General features: G+C 42.2%; 1 protein-coding gene and 1 long non-coding RNA gene across 2 annotated transcripts in view; one reads left to right on the top strand and one right to left on the bottom strand.

Moving 5' to 3' along the window:
- Window positions 1-17,936, top strand: part of LOC139539141 (uncharacterized) — a 239,420-nt gene that overhangs the window by 63,988 nt on the left and 157,496 nt on the right. The window lies entirely within an intron of this gene.
- stbd1 (starch binding domain 1) lies at window positions 1,549-11,800 on the bottom strand. Its single transcript, XM_071341895.1, has 3 exons — window positions 11,411-11,800; window positions 4,471-4,506; window positions 1,549-4,310 (listed from the first exon to the last, which is right to left on the bottom strand). Exons 1-3 carry the CDS (start codon window positions 11,655-11,657, stop codon window positions 2,539-2,541), a joined length of 2,055 nt encoding a protein of 684 aa, XP_071197996.1. The 5' UTR covers window positions 11,658-11,800; the 3' UTR covers window positions 1,549-2,538.

The raw sequence follows: 17,936 nt of genomic DNA, 5'->3' as shown, positions 1-17,936 counted from the left end.
ATATGTATACTTTCTTTATGAAACACCATTTTCCATTTGCCTTAACCAACATCATTGCCCTGGGGAACAGTGGGTTAACTGCCTTGCTCAGGGGCAGAACGACAGATTTTTAGCATGTCAGCTCGGGGATTCGATCCAGCAAGCCATTGTTACTGGCCAAACGCTCCTACCCGCCAGGCTACCTGAAGGAGCGACTGATTGGAAGTAGTCATTCTGGACTAGGAAGCGAACCCCGTTCTGGCATGGGGGTTACATGTCTACTGATGTTGGCAGTCTTACTAGTGTAACTCAGCCAAGACACTAAATATTTGACTTCTATACACACAAAAGCATGTGGACACCCTTTCAAATGAGTGGATTTTGCTCTTTCAGCCACACCCGTTGCTGTATAAAAACGAGCACACAGCCATGCAATCTCCATAGACCAACATCGGCAGTAGAATGGATGCCACCTTTCCAACAAGTCAGTTGGTCAACTTTCTGGCCTGCTAGAGCTGCCCCCGGTCAACTGCAAGTTATGTTATTACGAAGATGAAACGTCTAGGAGGAACAACTGCTTAGCCGTGAAGTCTTCTCACAAGTCTTCTCCTTTTCATACATAGCCTGCCACCTGTTATACAATCTACTACAAGCCCAAGGTTTCTCCCCTCCCTGGGTGGGGAGACTTCCTTCCCTGTTATCAGTTTCACAAGTTGTCTGCCACAGTTCCTAGCCTGCTAACTGTCCCGCTTATGGACAAACATTCTTCATCAGACAGGCTATAATTCTGTTAGTTATAATTCTACGTTAAATGTAGACATCATTTAGTCATTCATAAAAATCCCATTACAGCTTCCAACAGTTTGGGGAAGGCCCTTTCCTGTTTCAGCATGACATTGCCCTCGTGCACAAAGCAAGGTCCATACAGAAATGGTTTGTCGAGATCGGTGTGGAAGAACTTGACTGGCCTGCCCTGACCTCAACCCCATTGAACACCTTTGGGATGATTTGGAACGTAGACTGCGAGCCAGGCCTAAATTGGCCAACATCTGTGCCCGACCTCATTAATGTGCTTGTATGTAAACTAGTCACAGCAATGTTCCAACATCTAGTGGAAAGCCCTGCCAGAAGAGTGGAGGCTGTTATAACAGCAAAGCAGGGAGGGGGGGGGGGGGGGCAACGCCATATCAATGCGCAGGATTTTGAATGGAGACAGTCGACAAGGTGTCCACATACTTTTGATCATATATACACACACATATAAAACAGTATATAATTAGGCAATACAGCCCAAGGGGATGTGGTATGTTGGCCAATATATTTTAACCCCTCCCCCCCACCAAGTCCCTAATTGCTACTATGAATTTACCAAAGTATTTTTGCATCATACTCTAGGTATATTGTCTGACATACACAGCTGAAAAGACACTTCAGCCAATAACATCCAGGACTCAAACCACCCAGTTTATAATGGCCTCATACCAAAGCCATTGTAACAGGCTTTGGGATGAGCTTCTGGAAATACTATGGGATGCCTACATTAAGAATGAGAGTCAAGCAAGTACTGCATTCCAGGAAAATATGTTTGTTTATTGGGTAAGAGGACAGAACTCTACTAGAGCTAAATATTTAACAGTAGGACATTAACCACATTGCAATCATAAGACATTTATTATTAAAAATAGATTAGAACCAAGACACCATCAATTGTGATAAAATAAAATCTAAGTAAACCAAACCAAAGTGAATTAACATGTAAAAAAAAAACATTTATGAACATTATCAAAAAGGTTTAGGGACTTGGTGTGGATAATAGATACAAAATATAATTCAAGAAGCTAAGATCTGATGTAGATATATGACATTTAAAAATACCAGCATCACAGTATTTGCATAATAACAATTCACTGACCTATATCAGTTGATGGTTACGAGTACACTTCTATTTCTGGTGAATATAAACAGCCCATTTCACAATCACAAAGACAGTCTGAGTAACTGCAGTAAAACATGTAAAATACCTGGATAACACTTATTGCTGTGATTATTGCTGGTATAGAAGCCCAAAGTAGTGCAGAGCTGCTCTATTGAAAGTACTGAATCATCATCCCCCATTGGACAATATCCAAGCGCCATACTAAATTGACATTCATTCAACTCTACCTTTGCATTACGTCACTCACTTAATACGTGCAACTTGATTAATAGTTGGGTTGCTATAATGCAGTATATAAAGGACCAGAGCCCTGATTAGATACTGGGGTTTAACACCCCTTTACCAAGAGTGTACACTCAATTACTTCCATGTAAAAAAGAAACAGATCAGGGTAAGGAATGTTGGAAACTGCTTTTTAAAATGCAAAAAAAGTGAATTAGTGCACAGGGTAAGGAAAATTGGGCCGCAGCCAAGTCCTCTATGATCGACCCCTTGCACCAGTCAGTCCTCTTCCTCTGCGAGAGCCACACTGCTAACACCATTTAGAATAGATTACATCTTAGAACGCTACTAAAGAGAACGAGCACTAGTACCCTTCACTCCTCCTCCCACTGGTTGCTCACTCAGAGGAAGCCCCACCATCTGTTGAGGTTCACCTCTCCACCGCCATGACCCGTTTCCAGGTGTCTATTCTCACTCTCCTCCCAGCGTTGGATTTCGCCATTCTCCACCAGCACGAACTTCCACTCCACCAGTTTCTCCGCAGGGAGGGCGACCCAGCTGGCCCAGAACCCATCCTGGCCCCTCTCCAGCGGAACAAACCCCTTCCAGCTCCCCAGCGCCGGTTGGTTCCCAGTCACAGCCAGTTCCTGCCGGGGTGACAAGGTGTTGTAGTGGATACAGAACCTCACCTGTACTGCGTGGGGTTCGTTAGGAAGCACAGCTGCCATTTTATTCTCCTGCAGGTCTCCATCTAGTGATACAGGTGTGGTTTCAGTTTCTTTGACCTTTGAGGTGGGCGTTTCGGTCATTGTTGAATCGTCTGCATTGTGCTGCGTTTCTGTGGGATGCTGCTCCGCCTCAGCAGAGCAGTCGGACGAGTGGCTTATCCTCACCCAGGGAGTGTCAGCGTTACCCTCTGCATCTGTGACACTTACAGTCATCCATTCATTGTAGTCCATAGTGGCTTCCATGATGTTTATTTCAACTTCCTGACAACTGCTCTCTACCCGTGTGTCCATGCTCTTATTAACCCCCTCTCGCTCAGAAATCACATGGGTGTCTCGAGCTTCCGTCGGCTCCCTGCTTAACCCTTCCATCGCGTTGTCATGAAGAACACCGTCTCTGTTGGGATCAGTGCAGAGACTGTCTGGCTGTTGGTCAAACAGTTCCTGAGGGTTGCTCGTCATCCTCTCTGTAGGGTCAATCCCTGTTGTATTCCAGCTTTGAGCCGGTTGTCGACCGTTTCCACGGTCATCAAGATGGTCTCTGTTCCCCACCCATGCATTTGCCACGTCACAATATTCGAAACCTGCTGAACGATCATCCACTTGCGGGAAGTGACTGTAGAGATCCTCAACCATCGCTTCCATGTCATCCTCCATGATTCTAGTCTTCTCATAGACCACCTCCACATGGCTGGTCATCATGACAGCACCTGGGCATTTTACTTCCTGGATTTCCAGCTGGTCAGGTTCTTGAAGGTCTGTGTCGCACAATGTCACATTTTCTGGGCTTAACTGGTTGGCAAAAGCAACGTGGCTGTCTCCATCATCTGGACAACCTACTGCCTCCTCGCGCACACAGCCAGCCAGAGATTTGTTAACGTCAGAGTCAGTCAATATCATGTCAAGCCCCGTATAACACACATGGTCAGGTTCTTGTAGACCAGAGTCAGTCAACGTGTCAGGGAGAGTTTTGACTTCTGGAGCTTCCTGAGGCTCGTTGGCAACGGTAAGTGGATGGCTAGCCACAGACTCCTCAGTACGCTGACAATCACTCCTCAGTTCAACTTCCTTCAAACCCTCCTCTTCCGGGTTATACACGTCTGTTGCCTTCGTCTGACCAGATCGAATGTTTATGTCACTGAGGGACTGGTGACTGGTAGCCTGTTCCTCCTGATCCAGGGTATTGTCAGTCCGAGACCGTGTGTCATCCTGACACAAGCCTCCACAGACCTGACATAGGCCTTCATAATGATGACATAAGCCTCTGTGCTCTTCAGGTGGAGAGCAGAGGTGAAAGTCAGCATAAGGACCGGCACTCTTCTTGGTCGTTCTTCGCCGTCTAATGGTTAGTAGATCCTCATTGGTTGTGATACCCTCAATGGGTTCTACATCCTCATCGATTGTCGGAATCCGTACCATGGGTTCCCTCGTCCATCCCTCTCCATCCCTCTCCTCTCCATGTCCCCAGCATCTCTCTCCTCTCCATCCCTCTCCACCCCTCTCCTCTCCATGTCCCCAGCATCTCTCTCCTCTCCATCCCTCTCCATCCCTCTCCTCTCCCTCTCTCCTCTCCATCTCTCTCCTCTCCATCTCTCTCCTCTCCATCCCAGCTCTCCAGTGCCTCTGGAACCATCTCAGTGTCCTCTAGAATAGAAGCAGACGCAAAATGAGTGATCAGTCTACATCCTCACATTCTAAAAACACCCATCGAATTAGGAATACTATAATGACATGAACCTTCAGAAAAGTGTATTATTTTTTGTTTTTAAGTCAGCCATTTTGGTAAGGGAGTTGGTCAACCATGGTCAGCCACTGCTGTGATAAGATCACGTCGAACAACGAAGTTGGAGATTATGTGCACCGTGTAAGCTAACCAACCAGTGAGGAATGATCATTTTAAACAGTAACATTCCATTCCAAAAAGGCAGTCAGTGGTTGAAAATCAGTTGATGATAAAGACTTAGACAAGTTGTAAACGCAACAAGTACTGATAGTATCTACACTGAACAAATAAACAATTTAAGATTTGAATGAGTTAGTTAAGGAAATCAAGTCAAATAAATGCATTAGGCCCTAATCTACAAAGTTCACATGCCTGGGAATACAGATATGCATCCGTTGGTCAGATGCCTTTTTTTTTTTTAAAGGTAGGGGCGTGGATCAGAAAACTAGTCATTTTCTGGTATAACCCGCATGCAGGGAGACATCCTTCACAGAGTGGATCAGGCTGTTGATTGTGGCATGTGGAATGTTGTCCCACTCCTCAATGGCTGTGCAAAGTTGTGGGATATTAGCGGTAATTGGAACACGCTGTCGTAAATGTTCATCCAGAGCATCCCAAACATGCTCAAGGAGTATGCAGGCCATGGAAGAACTAGGATATTGTTAGCTTCCAGAAATTGTGTATAGATCCTTGCGACATGGGGCCGTGCGTTATCATACTGAACCATGACAGCAGTGGATGAATGGCATGACAACGGGCCTCAGCTCACAGTAACTCCGCATTCAAAATTGCATTCGAAAAATGCAATTGTGTTGGTTGTCCATAACTTATGCCTCCCCATACCATAACCCCAGCATGGGGCACTGTTCACAATGTTGTCAAACCACACGACGCCGGTTGAACGTACTGCCAAATTCTCTAAAATGACGTTGGAGGCTTAAGGTAGAGAAATTAACATTAAGTTCTAGCAACAGCCCTGGTGGACATTCCTGCAGTTAGCATGCCAACCGCACGCTCACTCAAATCTTGAGACGTGGCATTTCAGAGTGGCCTTTTGTCCCCAACACAAGGTGAACGTGTGTAATGATCATGTAATGACTTGTTGATATGCCACACCTGTCAGCTGGATGGATGATCTTGGCAAAGCAGAAATGATCACTAACATGGATGTGAACAAATGTGCGCAAAATTGAATTAAGCTCTGTGCATACGGAAAATCATATATATATATATATATATACACACACACATTTCAGCTCATGAAACATGGGACCAACACTTTACATGTTGAATTTATACTTCAGTGTAAGAACTCAGCTTCCAAGAGACGTTTACGTTCTGAGAGATTGCCTCCAATATATTATACTGCAGAAGTGGAATAAAACAAACTAATTATAAAAATACAATATTTCAGGCTGACAATTCTATTACACTTCTGATATATAACATGCCTTATTTTGTTTCTTATAGCACCTGTCCAGGGGTATTCAAAAATCAAAGTCTGGAGGGACACAGTCCCGCTTGGTTTTCTATTCTAACTGGTGTCCCAGGTCTGAATTAGTCCCCCATTATAATGCTATTAAGAAAGCCAGCAATGAAACTGGCTACACGGGCCAGATTTCAATAGCCCTGACTACGCCTCAACTGCCATTCATTCCAATTAGACTGGTTTGGAGCATGCTGGGACCTAAAATAGGATCTATTCTAGTAGAACGGGAAAATCCTCAAATCAGCAAAAAAGAAACCCCCTTTTCAGGACCCTGTCTTGTAAAGACAATTCGTAAAAATCAAAATCTTCATTGTAAAGAGTTTAAACACTGTTTCCCATGCTTGTTCAATGAACCATAAACAATTAATGAACATGCACCTGTGGAACGGTCGTCAAGACACTAACAGCTTACAGACGCTAGGCAATTAAGGTCACAGTTATGAAAACGTAGGACACTAAAGAGGCCTTTCTACTGACTCAGAAAAACACTAAAAGAAAGATCCCCAGGGTCCCTGCTCATCTGCGTGAACGTGCCTTAGACAAGCTGCAAGGAGGCATGAGCACGGCAGATGTGGCCAGGGCAATCAATTGCAATGTCCGTACTGAGAGACGCCTAAGACAGTGCTACAGGGAGACAGGACAGACAGCTGATCGTCCTCACAGTGGCAGACCACGTGTAACACCTGCACAGGATCGGTACATCCTAACATCACACCTGCAGGACAGGTACAGGATGGCAACAACTGCCTGAGTTACACCAGGAACACACAATCCCTCCATCAGTGCTCAGACTGTACGCAGTAGGCTGAGAGGCTGGACTGAGGGCTTGTAGGCCTGTTGTAAGGGAGGTCCTCACCAGACATCACCGGCAACAACTTCACCTATAGGCACAAACCCACCGTTGCTGGACCACAGGACTGGCAAAAAGTGCTCTTCACTGACGATTCGCAGTTGTCTCAACAGGGTGATGGTCGGATTCGCGTTTATCGTCGAAGGAATGAGCGTTACACCGAGGCCTGTACTCTGGAGCGGGATCGGTGTGTCAAAACATATCGGACTGAGCTTGTCATTACAGGCAATTTCAACGCTGTGCGTTACAGGGAAGACATCCTCCTCCCTCATGTGGTACCCTTCCTGGAGGCTCATCCTGACATGACCCTCCAGCATGACAATTCCACCAACCATAGTGCTCGTTCTGTGCGTGATTTCCTGCAAGACAGGAATGTCAGTGTCCTGCCATGGCCAGCAAAGAGCACGGATCTCAAACCCATTGAGCATGTCACGGACCTGTTGGATCGGAGGGTGAGAACTTGCAGGTGCCTTGGTGGAAGAGTGGGGTAACATCTCACAACAATAACTGACAAATCTGGTGCAGTCTATGAGGAGATGCACTGCATTAGTTAATGCAGCTGGTGGCCACACCAGATACTGATTTACTTTTGAATTTGACCCCCCCTTTGTTCAGGGACACATTATTCAATTTCTGTTAGTCACATGTCTGTGGAACTTGTTCAGTTTGTGTCTCAGTTGTGGAATCTTCTTATGTTCATACCAATATTTACACATGTTAAGTTTCCTGAAAATAAAACGCAGTTGACAGTAAGAGGATGTTTTTTTGTTGCCGTGTTTAGTTGCGGGTCATTCTGGTGGCTAAACAGAAGCCTACACCATAGTTTCCACTTCAAACAAAAAAAAGTCAACAAATGCAAGTTTATATATAATCTCTAGGAACACTACTTGCCAGTCGTCAGGTAAAACGTGTCCATCGCTGTCAAATAAACGTTGGAATCCAACTTTGGTCCAAACCACACCACAATCCTGCTGTGTTAGGCAGTGGAATGACATTAGGAAGTCTCTCCTGCGATGCGTGGTCTACAACGTAATCTAGCACCATCGACACAGCAAAAGGGTAAATCTATTTTAATTCAAATCACTGTTAGACAGCACCCCTTTTGACTTAACAAAACCTTCTATACATATTTGCCCATTTTAGAAGTGCTCAGGAAGTGACTTTGGACCTGAACGCCCAAACAGTCACGGGATAAAAAACGGCTCAAAGTTGACCTAACGTTTCGCATACTCCACCATACCACGAGTCACTGACCACTTCCACGTATGGAAAGTTGTTTAAATCAAAAGGGAGTCAAAGTGATTGAATTCATATGGATTTACCCAGGAATGCAATGTGGTTCAGACAAAAGTTTGAGTCAGACTTGTCCCTTTGCTTTCAAATAAACATTTGACAAACAATAGTGTTGAGATTATAGATATGCATTTGTTGACAGGAAAAACTATTTACAGTGTAGGCAGACACTAATTCAGGGTTGTTTCGTACTCCAGCCACCAGAACCACCCGCAACACTCAGCCGATTATGTCTTCCATTGATGAAGACATGTCTCATCTCTATGTTGCATACCCAACCATAAAGGTGCTCCAAGACCTAACGTTTTGGCATTCAGGTCCAATAAGTGCTCAGTGATTTTTACAAATATGGATGGATGGTTTTGTTCAAATCAAAAAAAGGGGTGCTGTCAAAGTGTGAATGATTTCAAATATATTTTTATTCCCCCAATTGGACTGTCTATAATGTATTCATCCAGTCATCTTGGGGGGGGGGGGTTAAGCATATTTTTAACAATTGCAGACACTGGCAACTTTATTTGTAGTTACCTTCGTTCTGACGTTATCTGCAGTCAGAAACATCTTGATTCTGTTTAGCCGGTGTCTGTAAAGTGACGCAGAACGGCAAAAAGAGGAACTACTCAATTAGCTGTTCACAAGTGGTTCGAGAAAGTCAGTAACGAAGCGTTTATTTGCAGCTTTATTACCGACGGTTTGGGGAAACAGCGTGGAGATTTAACGATGCGGCTACAGTCTAACGATGAACTTTCCCTTAAAGATGCTGTCGGGAATCCGGGCCCTGGTCAGTTTGCCAAATATTTTAAATAAAGTATAGGCTACATTTTATTTAACTAGGCAAGTAGGTTAAGAACAATTTTTTTTTTTCAATGACGGCCTTGTTCAGGGCAGAAGGACAGATATTTACCTTGTCAGCTCGGGGATTCGATCTTGCAACCTTTCGGTTACTAGTCCACCTGCCGCCCACATAAAATATCTAACCTCATTAGCGGTGCATAGGAAGGGTATATTACTGGTTACTTTTGAAGTTCAACAGTAAATTTCCAGAATTTGTTCTCACGTTTTTGTATTTTATCACAACATAGTTAACTGTGAACTACAGATTATCAGTTGTCTTTATTCTCTGGACCACTGGTTAACACATGTAGAATGTGATTTTATATAAGATGATTTAGAAATATAAAATAAAATGACAAAGCTGGAAAACATTCTCAAATATGAATCAACTTAGTGAATACCATTAGATATCAGGGTTTCAGCATGAAACACATTTGTATACACACTAAACAAAAACACATGTAAAGTGTTGTTCACATGTGCAGGTTGTTCACATGTTAGTGGGCATTTCTCATTTGCCAAGATAAATCCATCCACCCGACAGGTGTGGCATAAAGATGCTGATTAAACAGCATTATCATTACACAGGTGCACCTTGTGCTGGGGGACAAGAAAAAGCCACTAAAATGTGCAGTTGTGTCACACCACAGCCATCTTAAGTTGAGGGAGCATGCAATTGGCATGCTGACTGCAGGAATGTAAACCAGAGCTGTTAGAGAATTTAATGTACACTTCCCCATCATAATCTGCCTCCAATATTTTTGAGAATTTGGCATTAGGTCCAACCGGCCTCAACCACGTGAAACAACCTCCACATCCAGCTTCTGCAGGATCGCCTGAGAACACCTGGACAGCTGATGAAACAGAAGTATTTATGTCTGTAATAAAGCCCCTGTGGGGGACAACTCATTCTGATTGGCTGGGCCTGGCTCCACATTGGGTGGGCTAATGCCCTCCCAGGCCGACCCATGGCTGCACCTCTGCCAGTCATGTGAAATCCATAGATTAAGGCCTAATGAATTCAATTATATGGAATCATTATTAACATTAACTAGTAAATGAACTAACTATCTTTTTTTACTTTACCATGTCTTTGTTGCAAATGTTTTACCAAACTAGTGGCAGTTGTGAAAACTGGAAACTTTGTTCAGCTTCCACCTCCGAAGAATGAAGCTGGTTACTAATACATAGTCAACAATTGGGGTGTGAAAGAACGTCTTGGTGATTTCCATGTGGGTTGGAAAAACGTCAACAAACAGGGCACCAGAGAGCTGTCAGTGTAGATAGCTAATGGTCTGTTGCAGTTGTATTTGTGGCAGCCGCAAATACACTATAGAAATAGTTAAGAATAATATTAATTTCCGGTAATACGGATAACTATTGAAAAGTTTGGTAGAGAGATGCGTTTATACATTTTAATGGACATGGTACAACCTTTGGTAGCTAGGCTGCTGGCAGGCTTCGACACAGCGAAGTTAATATTTTTTAATCCAAAAAGGTATAGTTCACCCAGATTACACATTGGTTTACTTACCCTGTAAACGGTCAATGGACAGGGTATGACATTACTTAACGCTTTGGTTTAGTTTCCCGGACACCGTTTCCACATGCTAACATTGTAGCATTTGTAGAGAATTTTATTAGAACAGATACACCTAACAGTCACATGTGGCACAAAGCCCATTCAAGTTATGACCATTAGCATTTTTCCCCACATGTCCCGTCCAAATCATACAAAAGTATCTGAAATTGATTGAAGCTCAAAGTCACTTATAGATGATTTGTAAATGATGCGAAAAATACTAATAACCAACACAACATGAATGGGATTTCTGCCACAAATGCTAAAAGTGCCAGGGACACTGAACCAAAGCATGGATTGCTATCACATCGTGTCCATGGACTCCTTACAAGTTAGCCTAGTGGTTAAAGCGTTGGCCTAGTAACCGAAAGGTTGCTAGATCAAATCCCCCGAGCTGACAAGGTAAAAATCTGTCGTTCTGCCCCTGAACAAGGCAGTTAACCCGCTGTTCCTAGACCGTCATTGTGAATAAGAATTTGTTTAACTGACTTGCCTGGTTAAAAAAAATAAGACTAAAAAGTAACCCATATGTAATTTGGGTGAACCAACCCTTTATTGCAGTCTTATGCGCACTCAGTTCAAGGAGACCTGCGCACACGTGTGTTTGTAGGCATGGCTGTAGCAGGAATCTAGCATCATGGAGGGTCTTTCAAAGAACCTACCTCAAAACATAACGAGCAAGATAATAATCTTACTACACGAATGGTTGCTTATTTGTCTTAATTCAAATCATAACCGATCAGTGACAATGGGGACATAAATAAAACGCTGATTTACCTGTTGACTCGACACAAGAGAGGGCTGCTTCTTCGTTTGTAGTCTCCTTTCCAGTTTCATCTTCAACCTTTCTTCTCGGACCTTTCAGTGTCTGTATAGATCTATATATGATCAGTGCAGCCCATACAGACATCATGGCAATCATAGCGAGAACCACTGCAATCATCCAATCACTCATACAATACAACGCAGTTAAATCCCCAGCACGGCTTTCAAACTCGACGGTTTTACTTTTCTTGATGGTCATTTCTGCAGCTTCGGTCAACGATAGGAGAGAGCCAGGTAAAAGCACCGTGATCGGATATAAACACGCGAATACCAACACGCGTGTGTGTTCTTCTCCAGGCGCGTTCCAAATGACCTCTTATTGCGGCACAACACGTCTCAGATCTGCAATCAGGTGAGCCCGCTGACAATTGGCTGATTCGAATCATGGGCTGCGTTTACACAGGCGGCCCAATTCTGATATTTTTTTGTTGAGTAATTTGACTTTTGACCAATAAGATCAGATCTGAAAAATATCTGACGTGAAAATATCTAATGTGAATTGTCAAAAGACCAATTAGTGGAATTTAAAAAAAAATCTGAATTAGGCTGACTGTGTAAACACAGCCTCGGGCAAGGTTTCCCAAACTGGGTCCTGGGCGTTGATCAAGGGGAGGCAATCCAATCAAAATATTGTACATTTCTTTCACTCAAACACCTCCTCAATTAGCCTGTATGTTAAACCAAAATGATACAACATGAATCAACCAAACAACAATACAATTAATTGCAGACAGACACACCTTGAAAATAGTTAAAACAATATTTTTTAATGATTGTGTGCTGCGTTGGTCATGTTGTATGGAAATTGATGCTTTGTGGTACAAATTGATGCCTTTTTTTGTATTATAGTGGACTGGCTCACACTTAGGCCTCGGGCCCTAGGCTATGTAAATATGCATTATTAGTGTGTGGGTGGTATGGGCCTTGATCATGAATAATCCAGTATAATTGGGATCTTATTATTTGACATGGCCATTTATTTCAACACTCACAATTGAGAACTCGTTCCTTTCCAGCATGTCAACATTACTCATACTGTCAATGAAATGTACGAATCTTCTGCCATCTAGTGGAATAAAGGGGTAGGTCCCACTATCCATGTATTTGGCCTTAATAGGTAACTGAACTGTAAAACAAATATATAAAAATGTATCAAGGATAAATCATTGACCAGAAAAAGTGTCCACATTCATACATGAATACGTAATTTGTTTAACTGTATTGCGTCAGTATCATCATGTGATTAAAAGCCAATCGTTTTTCTGTTTACCGGTAGCTTTGTGTTTGATATCACTCTGCCATAATCCAAATTAATCTCGATGGGTCATTATTGACGTTTAGCGTCGGCAGGGACAGAGTCCTCTGTTTTAAAAAAACAGACTGTTGTTGTAATCGATATTCTCTTCAAATTAGGACACTTTGTTATTACTCTTGAGTAAATTAGCTAGTTTAAATCTAATCTTATTTTCCAGTCAATCGATGGTGGAGTCTGGGCATGCGTTGCAGTTCTACATCTCGTTCAGAGAAGTATTATTTGCACCTGTGTCAAGCCAGCCACGATAGTTCAAACTGGGGGCCGACACCCATTAACATCAGTGATGTGGACACCAAGGAACTTGGAAGTTCTTGACCCTCTCCACTGCAGCCACGTCGACGTGGATGGGGGCGTTCCCCCTCTCTTTTCCTGTACTCCACGGTCAGCTCCTTGGTCTTGCTGACGTTGAGGGAGAGGTTGTTGTCCTGACACCACACTGCAAGTTCTCTGAGCTCCTTGTAGGCTGTCTCACCGCCGTTGGTGATCCGTCCTACTACTGTCCTATCGCCAGCAAATTTGATGATGGATTGGAGTCGTGGGTGGCCTCACAGTGGTGGGTAAACAGGGTCCCACATTAAAACGGATCTAAACGATACAAATATTGGAATAATGCCATATTTGGACTACATAAAGTTAAACAATGTTGGAATGATGTTACATAATTTATAAATACAATAATTTATTAATTTGACGATAAACAGTAAAATCCCAGGGAGGAGAGATAATATCAACATAATATTCAGTGCTGTCTACTTTCAGTATAATGAATCCTGTTTCTTTGTGATGTTTTCTGTCCTCATGGAAAGCTGTGAAAGTCTGTTTGCAGATGAAGATTGACATCCTAATGAATGTCCCAAGAGACTAAGGGGCAGATTCGCGGACACAGATTAAGCCTAATCCTAGACTAAATTGCACTTTTAAACTGGACTAATTGAAATTGCATTACTCAGACATGGTTTAAAATAGACTCTCAGATTTTCCCTTAGTCTAGATTTAAAAAGTCAGATTTCAGGACGAGTTCATTTACATCTTAGTGAAGGATTAAATTAAACCTCTCCTGAGTCAGGTTTAACTTCAGATTAATAGATATAGGTCCCCAGGTTGACCTTGACAATGGAGGAAAATGGTTGACCTGAACTATTTCAATGCCGATCAAAGAGCACCACCAAGGCCAGGCAGAAAGGCACTGAAAGATTTTGCTTAAATCAATTTCCGTGACCATTTCCATATGTACAAAGAAAATGCAGCTGATATTTGTTTGCTTGAGCCAAGGCTTTCATCTGACATCTTCGGGGAAGGCCCATCCCTCCTTCCCTACTGATCACCTTGAGGTTTTTTGGCATCTGGAACTTTCCATTGTGAAACAGGAGATTTGTGTGGTGTAAGTAAACTGACTGTATGCAGAATAGTCCACAAGGTCTGCAATGCTATATATATATATATATACTGTTGACTGGTACTGTCTGGTACTCATTCCAGGGTTTTTCTTTATTTTTTACTCTTTTCTACTTTGTAGAAGACATCAAAACTATGAAATAACACAAATGGAATCATGTCATAACCAACAAAGTGTTAAACAAATCTTTATCTTTCTCATCTTTACATACCAGTTAGCTTATTTGTAAAAAAAATAAAATAAAAAAAAAAAAAAATAAGTGATGAAGTGTTAATTCATTAAAGTGAAGTGTTTAAACTGTTTTAATTGTTAAACTATTTTTAGAAATGAACTAGTGTGAATGTTGATTACATATCACAATCCTGCAATAAAGAGGGGAAGGGGTTATTCTGTCTGTAATGTGTCTGTGTTTCTGTGTTGTATTCTCAAATCAACATTTCCTTTCTGTCTAGTTGTAAGACATTTGATTTGCTTGTCTCTCTCAGTATATCAGCTATGTGAATCCATTTTGCAGTTTATCATATGGCATACACTGCCAATGCAGCCATAGACCTACAGTATGATGGCATTACTGGCCTTGTGGGCATCTGTTACCTGAAGCGGAGAATAGCTAAGCTCACACATTGTTTGTATGTTGAAATATACACTGAGTGTACAAAACATTAAGAATACCTACTCTTTCCATGACATAGACTGACCAGGTGAATCCAGGTGAAAGATATGATCCCTTATTGATGTCACTTGTTAAATCCACTTCAATCAGTGTAGATGAAGGGGAGGAGACAGGTTAAAGAAGGATTTTAAAGGCTTGAGACAATTAAGACATGGATTGTGTATGTGTGCCATTCAGAGGGTGAATGGGCAAGACAAAAAAATCTAAGTGCCCTTGAACGGGGTATGGTAGTAGGTGCCAGGCGCACCGGTTTGAAATGCAACGTTGCTGGGTTTTTCACGCCCAACAGTTTCCCATGTGTATCAAGCATTGTCCACCACCCAAAGGACATCCAGCCAACTTGACACAACTGTGGGAAGCACTGGAGTCAACATGGGCCAACATCCCTGTGGAACGCTTTTCGACACCTTGTAGAGTCGATGCACCGACAAATTGAGGCTGTTCTGAGGGTAAAAGTGGGTGCAACTCAATATTAGGGAGGTGTTCCTAATGTTTTGTACACTCAGTCTATGTTCTCTATTTAAAATGATACCAGTAAACAATGTATATGAGGCAATCCATTTACCAGATCTTGTACATGCCTGTTAAGTGTTGACATATCAAATTGTTTAATGCAAATCCAGCCCTTGTAATTTAGATACTGTATTTTATAAAACATTTTATTTCACCTTTATTTAACCAGGTGAGCTAGTTAAGAACAAGTTCTCATTTACAACTGCGACCTGGCCAAGATAAAGCAAAGCAGTGCGACACAAACAACAACACAGTTACACATGGAATAAACAAGCGTACAGTCAATAACACAATAGAAAAAAAAGAATGTCTTTATACAGTGTGTGCAAATGGCATGAGGAGGTAAGGCAATAAATAGGCCATAGTAGCAAATTAATTACAATTTAGCAAATTAACACGGGAGTGATAGATGAGCAGATGGTGATGTGCAAGTAGAAATACTGGTGTGCAAAAGAGCGGAAAAGTAAATCAAAATAATATGGGGTAGGTAGATTGGGTGGGCTATTTACAGATGGGCTATGAAAATAAGGAGATGACAATTAGGCTACAGGAGATGATCATTACATGTAACATTTTGAGGTTCATTTAATTTAATTCATTTTAGCAATGTTGCCTGCAAAATGATTGCAGTTTTCCCCATAGATAGACAGTACATGGTTGCTCTATGTACAGTATCACTGACCCTGGATAAGTTAGCGACTGAGCTAACACAGCTAACCTTTTTAGGTCAATAATATTCCGTTTTTATTTTTAAAAAATTGTTGGCTTTATAATCGTGAGAGAAAGTGAACTAGTTAGTAACTAGCTAATTAGTTATACCTAGGTAGCTTACAACGTTAGCTGACTTTTCTCAAAACAAACCTCATTGTGGCTAGCTACTTCTTATCCCTCATGCTAGCCTTTACAGCCAAATATCACTTCAGAAACATCAACATTTAAAATATTGATATAGTCAGCATTGTAGACCATTTTCCCCCTCTTGCTGCAGCTTTAGCTCATTTAGAAACAACAAAGAAATGTTGTGAAAACCAGCGTGTTGCAAACGTTCTAAAATGGTTTGTCACCCGTGGTAGTTTTGTTTAGTCCTCTGTTGCTCCTATGGCACAAATCTGCTGAGCAATTTTGGAGCTCCGCCTAAGCAAGGCATTTCATTGGTTTGACGTGTTGTGAAGCGTCACTGATTTACACCAGGTTCCGACCCGTCTTTAGCTGATTTCTGCCATGGAACTTGTTCGTCTATGATATGCCGCAACCTACTATGCTGGAGTGTGCGATCAATCATGGTCTGCCTAATTCTGTACTGCTAAGAAAATGGAATAAAAAAAAACTGGATAATTCCCTAACAGGACCAGCAGATGCACTACTAAACAAGACAGTTAACCCACTGGAGGCTGACAGTTAACCCACTGTTCCCCGGTAGGCTGGCAGTTAACCCACTGTCATGACGTTGGCCTGGGGGTAGGTTTATGACAGTCATAAATACCTCTTTCCCCCCTCCCCCGTTCCTCTTCCCTACTGATGTGACATTAGAAAGCCCCTTTGGTTAACATAGAGATTCTGGGAACATCAGAAGTTGGGGGGAAATGAACTATATTCTGGTAATCCGACCAACTGAACATATGCGGTGGTACTTAAGGTATATTATGTCAGTTCGGTTGCCCTCTGACACATTCTCATCAATGATAGAATGACATAAACTCTACTGTGGAAAGTCTAAACATCAGAGGTATCGGATTCACATGGAATTGTTGTTTAATTCAAATGTTTGAATATGAAATTATTTGTGAAGAGATGAAATGTAATTTTAGCTTCCAAATGAGAGATTTGGGTTTTCATAAGTTTGGGCCTCTGCTCAACCAGTGGCCCGCCCCTGTGAAGAGACATGGGTAATAAACTTTTCAGACACACCCCTCTCCCTCCACTATATAAAGCCATTGACAAAAATATAACCTTCTGTTCCGGGTACATTAGGATGACGATCCGATGTCAGAATGGTTCAGATAATAACCTCAGAACGAAGCCAACATCAGCATGAACTTTGGTTGTGAATGGTATGAACTTTGAACTCGTATTCACTACAGAAGTGATACCTCCTAGCCGTTGAGTTAGCATCAGCTGCTACAAACGCAGGTTAGGAAGGACAGTCAGAGTATCCCATCTACTACACAACGACGTTACTACGACAGTGACCACCAGAGACATACTTCAAAGGACAGAGGACTCGGTTTGGCAATACGGTCTTCCATCTACCACCAACCTACTGAAGCGCAGCTCAGTAAATATTTATTGCATTTTCCTTTTCCAAATGGGCGGTAATTTAGAATGCATAAGATACTGTATTTACGATAGCACAGCTTCGCCTCTGTTCCAGTCTCCCGCTCTTTCACTAAAATCCAGCCCCCTTTGTGTAACAAGCTGTCATATCTGTTCCGCCCGCTAGGGACGTTTTCCTTTATGACGGCAATTTGTAATCAAGTTATGATTTAATTGTGTATGTGTGATTCTGTGTGATTAGTTAGGTATTTAGTAAATAAATAATTAAACCCAATTTTGTATTGCTGATTCAACTTGTTAGCCAGGA

This window comes from Salvelinus alpinus, chromosome 1 (genome assembly GCF_045679555.1).
Source record: "Salvelinus alpinus chromosome 1, SLU_Salpinus.1, whole genome shotgun sequence".
Taxonomy (NCBI): domain Eukaryota; kingdom Metazoa; phylum Chordata; class Actinopteri; order Salmoniformes; family Salmonidae; genus Salvelinus; species Salvelinus alpinus.
This window is presented reverse-complemented; position numbering and strand designations above follow the sequence as displayed.